Below are 11,670 nucleotides of genomic sequence, written 5' to 3'. Positions count from 1 at the left end.
TTATTGAAAGAAAATTAATTGGCAACTATTTTGATAAAGAATGAATAATTTTTATGGGGTTTTTTTTTTTTTTGGAGGGGGGGTGTTTTTATTTGTTTATTTATTTTAGATTTTCTGCTTTCAGACTTTGTACTTTTAATACTTAACGTACAATTTCCCAAATAAACTTACTTTTACTTGAGTCACTTTTACAATGCAGGACTTTAACTTGTAACAGAGTATTTTCACACTGTGATATTAGTACTTTTACCTGATTAAAGGACCTAAATACTTCCTTCGCCACTGAAAGGAGGAATACAGTTTTTTCCACAAATGTTTGTTCTCCATAATTTGATGACTTTTATGACATTAATTGATATGAACCAGTATTTAAACGGGAAAAGGTATATTTTTTATTTCTTATTTATTTTCATGTTCTTACTGTAGGTGAACTTTTCTGTGAGCGTAGTTGAATGAGTGGTTTTATATAAATTTTTGGCAACTTAGACCCAAACTTTCAACCAAAAATATCAAGTACAACAAAAGGAAGAGAAGTAAAACATACCTCAAAATCAGCTTTCTCTCTCTCAAACATCGCAGTCAACGCGTAATATAATAAATAACCTAATATACTTGTTTTAAGGGATGCTACTTTTAATAATAAATATAAAATATCTCAATTAAAACGCCAAAGCTTGTACAAAAACACTCGTGTCTTTTGGCACCGGAAGTGTTTGTAAAACGGTTAAAAGCCAGTTGACGTATGCTAGCTAACGTTAGCTGTCAGCCGGGTTCAGTCATTGTGCAGGGATGGAGGTGACACGCCAGAGTAAGTAGCCAGCTACATTTTACTCACTTTATTTTTATCTCGCTGTGAGCATCTTAATAACGCCCAACAGAGCAGAGACCTGAGATGTATTTAAAACGGACTAGCCTCTCCGGTTCCTCTGCTTTTGGTGTTGCTATGTAGCTAGCTAGGTAGCTGCAGGGCTGCGGGTTTATGTGCTCCTCCGCTGGCTAGCACGCGTCTCTCATCACGCTAACGCTGATGTTAACACACTTTACCTTTCTTCTTCAGATTATAAAGACAGTTTAAACACGGTGTACAGCGCAATAGAGGAGGCTGACTTCCTTGCCATCGACGGAGAATTTTCAGGTAACGTTGAGGGTTTTAACAGGAATTGATGTTGAAATAATAAACGTTGCGAGTTTATTGTGGCAGGCGTTACGTGTTTTTTTGGGGGTTTTTTTTAGGGATAAGCGATGGTCCTAATGTCAGTGCACTCACCAACGGACTGGACACACCTGAGGAGCGATACACGAAGCTAAAAAAGGTCAGCAGAATAGATGGATTACTGCACCAGTGCACCATGCTTTCCCTCCATAGCCCACTTTCCTGTTTGTCTCATTTAATCTCTGTGTCCACCAGCACTCCATGGACTTTCTGCTGTTCCAGTTTGGATTATGCACATTCAAGTACGACCAGACAAAGTCAAAGTGAGTATTTGAGAAACAAATACATATTCATCTTTGGTTTATGTGCTGATTTCAGTTTGTAATTTCCAAAACGGTAACAAAAACAACTTTTTTTCTCATAATACTATCACACATTCCATGAACAAACAGAAGCAGGAAGAAGAAAAACTCTTTATACCTGCACCTTTTTTTAACTAATAACAGAAGCTGCTGTAGATACACATACAAATGGCCAACCTTTCTTCACCTGACTTCCTTTTTCGCATCATCCCCCAAAGGACTCCCAACACCTTCATTGCTCATATTTATTCATTTATTTTTTTTAAGAAGGGATGTACATTAATCCACTTTTAGACAAATGAAAATGCACCAGACTCAGCTGATGAGCTAGTTTTCACCAGAAGTCCCTTTGCCTGATGTAAATAGGCACCCTGAAATATAAAATATTACAGCATGTACAATGCTTAAAAAAATGCAGCGCTGTGGCAAAAATACATATAGTACAGTTAAACATGTACAAATAAAGCATAACACAAATAAACAACATTAGTGGATACAATCAAAATGGCAAATGATGCAGGTACAGTATGAGTGTAATCACATGAAGGTGGTGTCTTTATTATATAAAGAAGGTAACATTTGAGACATTTTTAGTTCATTGTCAGGGACAGAGGGAATCTAACTTTTTGTGATTTCTTTGGGAGACAGTTTTTGGACTCAGCATCTGGACAAAATAAATGTGCTTTCACACTGACAAATCAAAAGTGCTAGTTTTAAGTACTATGCCCTGACTTAAGCAGGGCTGAATTACCAGATAGGCAATGCAACAGCCCTGGAGTAACTAATTTTAATTAATTAAATAAAAACATTCAATACTCAATCACATTACACAACTGACATATTAAAGGCCTAAAGGAGGGCTCTGTGTTATTAGCAGAATTTGAGGCCCCGTCCTCATCAAACTCTAGCCTTGCGCTATTGTTTGTCCAGATTTATACTTAAATTGTGGGTTTAATCAAGTACCCCACAATAAACTAGGGCCAGGTAGTAATCAGGTTAATCCAGCCTATTTATGTCTTGATGGGAAACAACATATATTTTAATTTCATTTTAAAATGTTCCAAACATGCAACAGCTTGTATAGACTTCCTGCATAACTTTGTCGGATGCAAAAACATTTGTCAACTAACAGAAGTGATCTAGCTTTTGTATGACTTGCAAGCAGGTTATATAAAATAAATTCCCTGCGGCTGCAGTGATTTCACTAATCCTCCTTTCTTGCTTTCCCCTCTCTTCAGGTATATCACAAAGCCTTTTAATTTTTACATATTCCCGAAACCGTTCAACAGGACATCACCAGACGTAAAATTCATCTGTCAAGTAAGTCAGTGTTGCTTCTTGGGGTCATCGGATTGCTTCAGTGTGGACTGAGGAAAAATGAGTTTTTAGTGGCGACAAGACCTTATTCTCACACACACACACACACACACACACACACACACACACATATATATATATATATATATACACACACACACACACACACACACAGTCTGTGTCTTAAGTTTCTGAAAACAGATCTTTGTAAAATTCTGTCCAGGGGCAAGATTTACAGAAATTTCATTTTCAGTGTTGACAATCAGTCAGGAAATGAGATGGTTTAAAGATGATTGTTCCTCAAAATACCTGTGCATGTGTAAAAAGTTGATGCGTCTGTTGGCTTTTTGTTTGAAAGTTGTGAAAATGCAAGAACATCTTTGTAATTTCAGAGTTCGAGTATTGACTTCCTGGCTAGTCAGGGATTTGACTTCAACAAGGTGTTCTGCCATGGTGAGTACACTACAGTGAAATATACTTTTTGTCTTATGATGTATAGCATAGCACCACATATCAAACTTCAACCTATGGAAAGTCTGTTGTGAATGGTCAGTTATTTAGTATATCCTTTGATTAATTACATGCTGTAGTTAATTTAGGCAGTGCATGAATATGTTCTTAGGATAATATTAAACACTTGAACTTTTACTTGTTTTTGTACAAAAAACATCTTTAATTCAGTACAGATTCATTTTGGCACCAGAATCTCAAACTTGTGAAGAGTCCCTCACCCTCAATGTTGGGTTTAGGAAAGCTGTCATCACCTGACATACTCGAACAGCTGGCTCCGGGCCGCTCGCTCTTCCCTCAGACTCGTGATAGTGGGTCTTTGTTCGCTTGGGTCCAGACTTCTGAATTGCTGCCCATGAAATGGTGATTTAGTCTGATTATTAGGCTAGTCTTTATAGAAACGTATGTGACTTTTACACTTTGGCAGTCTTTATTTTCAACATGGCAGTGTCTGCTGTAGGTAGAGGGTTATGATGTTGCTTGCATATACCCCTCCACATAACAGTACACATAAAGGTTATGCAGGTTTAGCAGAACCTGCAAGAGCTGAAACGGTTGCGGGTCGCTCTCAACCTTTTCCTTATGCTGGTAATGTTTGTGTTATAAAAAATGCAGATTGCTTTAACTGCTGCTCAACATTTTTTTTTCTTGTCTTGCTGTAATCTTCAGTAGTTTGTCAGAGCGAGGACTTAAAATATGACAAAGTTTAATGTGATGGACTAACTTAATGCAATTAACTATGAAACAGTTATCTAGGTCAGTGAATGTGTAGAGTTGCCATATATCTTCAGGTCAATACATGGACATAACATAGAGACTGTTTTTGAAGGAATCCCTTACCTAAATCAAGAGGAGGAAGCCCAGCTGAGGGAACAGACGGAGGAGAGGAGAAATCAACACGCCAACGGTGTAGGGACGCCATCCTACGTCTCCCCATCCTCCTCCAAAGGACCTGCACACGTACCTGACGAACATAAAGACTTCATCAACAGGGTGATGTGAGTGCTACAGTACATGAGGAGTACTTTTTGTGTAAAGCATGTAAACTAAAGGCAGTACTGTGGGTCTTGTTTCAGACCGTGATGGTATGAAGAGTTGTGGGTTGTGACAGGGCTGTGTATTAGGACTGTGTATGGTGGCGGCAGCCTTGTTTTCTGTGCAAACTGGAAGGAGACGGTATCATAAGTGTGTGCCCTTATATGTTTTGATCATTTTTGTTTCCCCACAGAGAGAAAGTTGAGGCCCTCTTCACTAACTCAGATAAGACTTTGGACTTGGAGCCATGTACTGGGTAAGCTTCCGCCTCTCTCAAAATACACAGAATGTGTATTTATCATGTACTTTTTGATTTATTTTTTTTTTCCTAAATCTCTACTTATATTTCCTCACCAGGTTTCAGAGAAAGCTAATATACCAGACACTGAACTGGAAGTAAGTGTCCTGCAACACATTTGCTGCTGTTGTTCTTTTGTGTTGGATTGAAGAAGATTAACATTTGTCTTGTTTTCGCAGGTTTCCCAAGGGGCTTCATGTGGAAACTGTGGAAACAGAGAAGGTACAAACACATTTTATGTCAACCAATTTTGCCCTTTGTTTTTCTGTGAAATATGTTCAATATTGATACAAGTTCTCTGCGTGTGCAGAAGGAGCGCTACATCCAGGTCAGCAAAGTAGATGAAGAGGAGAGGAAGAAGAGGGAGCAGCAGAAACAAGAGAGAGAGCAGGTGAGTTTCAAAATCAGATCAAGATGGACATTCATTTAAAAAAAATGGTTGAAAATCAGCAACGTTTCCCTATAAGGATGCTATGTTTTTTTACTCTAATATTCTTGCCCTAAACAGGAGGAGTTAAATGATGCTGTTGGCTTCTCCAGGGTTATCCACGCCATCTCTAAATCTGTGAGTTTCCTTAAATTTAGTTCAAACTGTAAATCTTCTCGAAGTTTCAAATGTTAAATGTCATTATAATCCTTAGAATTATACTTCAAATCAGTTAATTAGCAGTTGGAATGCATTACGCAGGTTTCATTGCTTCATTACTGGACATGCCTGCATTAACATTGCATCCCTCTGATGCTAATTCATGTTTTTATGTTATAATAATTTGGCTTTGAAAAATTGTACCGTTAACCCATTTCATCTGTCACACAGGGTAAACTTGTGGTCGGCCACAACATGCTGTTGGATGTGATGCACACCATCCACCAATTCTACTGCCCTCTGCCAGAGGTAATACCTAACATGAGTATTTTGAGCTTCATGAAATTGTAGTTTATTGCTAGTAAGTAATGTGATGTATGAATTATTTCTGTCAATGCTCTTTTCTTCAGGATCTGCAAGACTTTAAAGAGGTCACAATGTGTGTCTTCCCAAGGTATTTATTACTTTACTTTGCTAAATTTGTTTATACAAAAGATGCTTTTCTGCTCATTATTCAACATGTTATTGATCATCCATCCACTTGCAGACTTCTGGACACAAAGTTGATGGCTTCAACTCAACCTTTTAAGGTAAATGATCTTCAGTTTAAAAAAAAAAAACTTTACAGGTTAACTGATTTGGACATTGTTATAGTTAAAATGCAAAGGTACTCAACCATTTTAAGGTGGAAACTGGTTAGGGCTTTTTGATAAGATAACCCCAAAAGCAGCGGCAGAATCTTTGGTCAAGTTGCATCACTGATCAGAGCACCAAGCAAACAAGTAGCTCTAAAGTACCTCCAGAATACTGTTAAAGATTTTGTGTCTCCTGAGATCTATTACGAAAATCTAAAGCAGATGAGTTTTATTTTACCTTTGTGTTTCAGGAGATGATAACAAACACCTCTCTGGCAGAGTTGGAGAAACAGCTGAAGGAAAGCCCCTTCAAGTCACCACAAGTTGGTAAGTATATACACTAACATTTTCCTGAACCACTTTTAAAAAATCCTGCCAACACTTTCTTTTGTTCTTTTCACCGTTCCTTTCAGAAACGGCAGAGGGCTTCCACAGTTATGACACAGCCCAGGAACAGCTCCACGAGGCGGGGTACGACGCCTACATCACTGGCCTCTGTTTCATCTCCATGGCCAACTACCTGGGTAATACACACAATCAAACCGATACTGTGTGCAAATGTAAAATAAAAACTCTAAATACATGTGGTCTGACTTGGTCTGCTCAACACTCTCATTACAGGCTCTTTTTTGACTCCACCCAAAGCGTACATCTCTGCTCGCTCCAAACTAATTGAGCCTTTCTTCAACAAGTAAGAGATGGACTTAAATGTATTGTATTTGCTGCTCCTTTTATTAACTGCTATAAAGGTTTGGGGTTTTTAATATGTAATGCTTATTCTCTTATTCTCAAGGCTTTTCCTGATGAGGATAATAGACATTCCCTACCTCAACATCACAGGACCAGATTGTGAGTAAGATGACGGATGCCTATATGTCAGAACTGATGCATTAACTACATACTAAGAAGTTTTGCCACAAATTTTAAGGTACCCTGTGGAGTTTTTGAACACTAGTAGCACCATGGTGCAGTGTTTTTGCAAGGTCTGTCTTGTTTGCGTTGTGCACACGATATGCATTCTTGCTGCCGCATCTGTGCTGTTGAGCTGAATGACAGTTGGTGGCGTTAATGCACATTAAAGGTCCAGTGCATAGCATTTAGGGGGATTTTTGAGCAGAAATAGAAAGTAATATTCACAACAATCACCTAAAACTAAGAGTCATGTATTTGTTACCTTAAAAAGAGCAGTTTTGATCTACATACAGCGGCTCCTCTTCCATTGAGTCCACCGTGTTCTACAGTAACCAAAAATGGACAAAACATATATTGCCTCTAGAAGGGGCAATTTGCGTCTGCTACTGTAGTATTTGTACACACTTGGCATGCGGGTGAGGTTTCAGCTCTGCTATCTTACTGCTAAATGCCACTAAATCCTGATATAAAGTTGTTTTAAATGATCAAATCAACTAATGACTAATGTAAATGTAAATTATAAAACGTAAACACAAATTGGTTTGTTTAGAAGAGAGCTCCACAGGGAACCTTTTTTTTTTTTTTTTTTTTAAAGCTGCATCAAATGATTTTTGACCCCTAAGGGACAGGACAACACCAAAACAAAATCACAGGCCTAATATACAATCAACGTAACTGTGTTTGTCCCTGCCATGTGCTTGAATTTATCAACCAGCCACTTGTTAACCTTAGCTTTAAATTAAAAACTGTCACTACTCCTTCACCTCACCTGTTGCTGTTTTTCCCTCTTTTCTCTCAGTGCAACCTAAAAGAGACCATGTCCTGTATGTCACCTTCCCAAAAGAATGGAAGACGAGTGACCTCTACCAGCTCTTTAGTGCCTTTGGTAAGATGTGATCTTGCCTGATAATTTTGCCTCCACATAGGTATGACCCATTGTTTATCACTCACTTTCTACCTCCTCTGTCCACTCAGGAAACATCCAGGTTTCATGGATAGACGACACGTCAGCATTTGTGTCCCTAAGTCAGACAGACCAGGTGCAGATAGGTGAGTTTCAGATCCTCACTGAATACACACACCAGACAGGACAAAATCATTTTGATGCTACATTATAATGTCTTTGTCTGCTCATGCAGCTATGAACACCAGCCGCTATGCAGAGAGTTACAGGATCCAGACATATGCAGAGTACATCCAGGGTAAGCAGCAGGACAAGGAGAAGCTCGGCCAGACGCCCAAATCTTGGGGAGAGGACGACTGGGTGAAACCTCACTACACCTCTGCTTCTGCTGGTTTTGGATATCCCAGGTACACCTGAGCTAACACACACTGCATTTTTAACTTGACATTCAATATAGTTACGTCTCAGTTTGAGAGTTTTCTGCAGGTACGCACTGCATCTAATTATAGTGATGCATGTATTTTTTATTTTTGTCCAAGGGGTTTGAGGAAACGCAGCATCAGTCCTGTTCATGGAGAGCAGGGGGGCAGAGACGCTCCAGCTACTGACGGCTGGAGTCACTACTCATACCCGGATAGCACAGGCAGCAAGAAGATGAAAACTGATGGTGTGTAAACGCATGCATGCAGAGGTGCTCTCCTGCTGCAGTGTGTTGTAACATTCAGTGTTTTTTTTTCCCATGTAAAGTAAAGCATTCCAACTGAGGAAGCAGAGAGAAAACTAGAAAAAGTATTTAAAAATATGCACATATCTTTTTCTCGTAGGTAAGAATTGTGCATCATTAAACAGGAACAATAGTTACAATGTCATCCATTCAATACATTTGATGGGGTCATTTGCAGCTCTACTCTGATGTAGTCATGCATCTTAAATCATCGTAATATTTATAGTTTTCTTCCAGAATTGTTTTTTATATTTATATAAAACCATATGTCTTGGTTTTAAAGTTTCTGTGCCAGCCCAAGCCTTCTTATGCTTGGTGGTAGACATCAAATGTATCCGTCCTAATTTAGTTAAAGTATAAAGCTGTATTAAGAAGTCTAATTCAAGCTCTAATGCACTGGTTGTCATTTTGTTTACTAGACAAAAGTGGACAGGCAAATGCAGAAGCTATCGAGAGCAAGACCTCAGAAGGATGGTTGAAGACGGCGTAAGTAAAAACGGAGATTGTCATTTATGCTGTCACTGTTATTCTGTTTGCTGTGATGCAAGTCTCTCAACGGTCGCTGTTCCCTGCAGAGATGCATCAGATTCAGCAGGGTCAAGTCCACTTCCTGATGACGATGATTGTGATGATGATGATGATGATGATGATGATGAGAAGCAGAGTCCTGAAGGCAATGATGCTGAGGGGACGGTCACCTGGCAACAAGCCCCGACAGTCCGGGGGAGGAAAAGTCAAAAGAACAAGAAAAAGAAGTCTGAAGGTGTGTTTGTCAGTGCGAGAGCTTGATAGCACTTTGAATCAGCTCCGCACCGTTCAAATGGTAAATAACAGGGTCGATGTCTGAGAAATTGTACATGAAATGCTCCTTGTAACTTCAGGTGGTTCTGGTGTGGCAGCAAGTCACTTTGGTTCTCAGTTTACAATACAGCTTTGTTATATGTGCTATGAATAGTTATTACATTTTATTTTGGGTCCTTGAAAAGTCATGGAAAAGTTTGGAAATTTTGTCAATGAAACCCTGGTAGCGGAAACCCTTTCTGAGTAGGCCAACTTATCCAAAAAGCCTAGAGTTCAAACACTAAAATGTACCCAATGAGATTTCAGTGTGATAGCTAAGGTGTGGTTCTTGCTCTTATCTTTGCATGTCTGTCCCTCTCTCATGCAGGTGCTGAATCCACAACATCACTGTTTGAGGTCCCAGAAGTTTGGTAGCGAGAGGTGAGGGGTGGAGAGGCCACTGTCCCACAATGAGCTCCTGCTCAGTCTCTTCTTTAAGCACTAGGGACGCTCTCCTGTAGGGTCGTACTTCACTGGGAGTGGTGCTCGCCCTAAATTCATGCGTTCACTCAACAGCTGTGGATACCGTGTCCAAAGCTACCAGCCAAGCTATTTGACTTGACTATTGAAAGAGAGAACACAAGCCATAACGACAGCTGCCATATTTTGATCTTATATCAGAGGAGCAGGCAACTCTTCCGGGTAAACACACAGACACACTCTTCACTAGAATCTTAAAAGCTAAACTCCAGAAATGTTCATTTATTTTCTGATGTGTTGTTAAGACTGGAATCTGCCACCACAGCCATGCTGTCACTTTGAAACCATTCATCATTTTTAAGGACACCATCACCTCCAATTAGTCTTATATTTTGTGAGTGTGAGTTGTGTGCGAGTTTGTGCATGTGAGGGAGATGTTCATTTTCTCCGGTCTTTGTATCCCTGTGAATCTGTTTAATAATTTGTGAGAGATAAAATACCACCAGACAGGTCCTGTAGTTTACAATGTCTGGCTGATTTAGTATTTTAATGCAGTCAAATATTTTTCCCATTTTAAATTAATGTATAAGTTCTGTCAACTTCCCCAGTTTTATCAAACATATATAAGCTTATCAATGATAATGTGATGTTTATTATTGGTGGCATTTTGATCCTTCATGAGAGGTGCTTGTTTTCTTTTTGTACAGAATTGATTTCTTTACCTTTTTTGTGTTTAATGTTTTGTAACTGTGTCAACCTGCAACAATGTCAAAGTATGTTCTAATGCAAAAGGTGTAAACGTTAAGAAGACGTATACATTTTTGTATGAGATAGTTTAAAAATACTTAAATATTTCCTTGGAACAGGGGAAAAAATTAAAGAATGTTTCTTAGTATTTGTGTCTTGTCTTCCCTGTTCTCAAGCTCACCAAACGTCAGTAATTGCACAGTACATGTCACTTTAGAACACAAATGTTACAGACAAAAATATTAAGACCTGCGCATCAAATGCCCTTACAGTATTTACAGGTCCTGTTAAAGGTCCAGTGTGTCAGATTTAGGGGGATATATTTGCACAAATGAAATATAAGTGTTTTCTTTAGATCTGAAAATAAGAATTGTGTTTTCATTACCTTAGAATGAGCTGTTTATATCCACATACGGAGCAGGTTCTCTTCCACAGAGCCCGCTATGTTGTTTCTAAAGTAGCCCACAACAGACAAACCAAACACTGGTTGTAGATAGTGCCATTTGTAATTTTGCGTCGACCAGCATGGTTCACTACTTCACCATTAGCACATGGGAGAAGTTTCAGTTGGTTGACATCTGAGACCTCACCTGTTAGATGCCGCTAAATCCTACACAACAGACATTTAACACAGAACATTTGATCTCAGTTTGATGACATTTTTTCTCAAAATATTTGTAATTTCTAAATTGTTCTTTTTTTAAAAATAAGTGACCAGGGTTTCCTGGAGCACAGTATGAAACCGAATTCCTGTTGAAATCATGAAATAAAATTGAATTAAGTATTTTAAGTAATTATGGATATATTTCAGTAAACCTAATAGGTCCCCAAATTAGTCTTAACAGTCAGAATTCCATGTTAAAAAAATACCATAGGCATTAAAAAAATTAAAACTAAATGTGGTTGATTCCATATGGCTGCTTCAACTTCAGTATCCTGGTATAGTGGTGAAGGTTTGACATATTTTTGTAGGCCAACCAGGAAGTTAGCATCGCGCTGGTTCCCTCGTCAAAAACCTTAGGGGATTTTTGATTATCGCCAAAAATAAGCTCTGTGACGAACATGAGTTTCTGAGACTTACATGCTTTCTTCAGCATAATAATCTTCATAGATGAACAATACTTTTGTGTGTTTTGAAGCGGGAATGAAATTACCAGAAGTAAAAAGCTACCGTTCGCGCAACTTCAACGTCACAACTACAAACACTGTAAAAACACTTTAAAACAC

The 11,670-nt window shown here is 38.7% G+C and overlaps 1 protein-coding gene across 1 annotated transcript; it reads left to right on the top strand.

The window, feature by feature from the left end:
- The first annotated feature begins 668 nt into the window (after positions 1-668).
- parn (poly(A)-specific ribonuclease (deadenylation nuclease)) lies at positions 669-10,591 on the top strand. The gene is made up of 26 exons (XM_042485802.2): positions 669-808; positions 1,058-1,135; positions 1,234-1,313; positions 1,409-1,476; positions 2,754-2,835; positions 3,225-3,285; positions 4,172-4,340; positions 4,571-4,633; positions 4,735-4,773; positions 4,855-4,897; positions 4,986-5,066; positions 5,184-5,240; positions 5,493-5,570; positions 5,672-5,715; positions 5,809-5,851; positions 6,148-6,223; positions 6,310-6,420; positions 6,518-6,587; positions 6,690-6,745; positions 7,608-7,694; positions 7,784-7,858; positions 7,948-8,119; positions 8,252-8,379; positions 8,856-8,922; positions 9,012-9,199; positions 9,605-10,591. Exons 1-26 carry the CDS (start codon positions 790-792, stop codon positions 9,649-9,651), a joined length of 2,082 nt encoding a protein of 693 aa, XP_042341736.2. The 5' UTR covers positions 669-789; the 3' UTR covers positions 9,652-10,591.
- Positions 10,592-11,670: the final 1,079 nt, after the last annotated feature.

Source organism: Plectropomus leopardus, chromosome 3 (assembly GCF_026936395.1).
Source record: "Plectropomus leopardus strain MGB_pleo_1.0 chromosome 3, ASM2693639v1, whole genome shotgun sequence".
Lineage (NCBI taxonomy): Eukaryota > Metazoa > Chordata > Actinopteri > Perciformes > Serranidae > Plectropomus > Plectropomus leopardus.
This window is presented reverse-complemented; position numbering and strand designations above follow the sequence as displayed.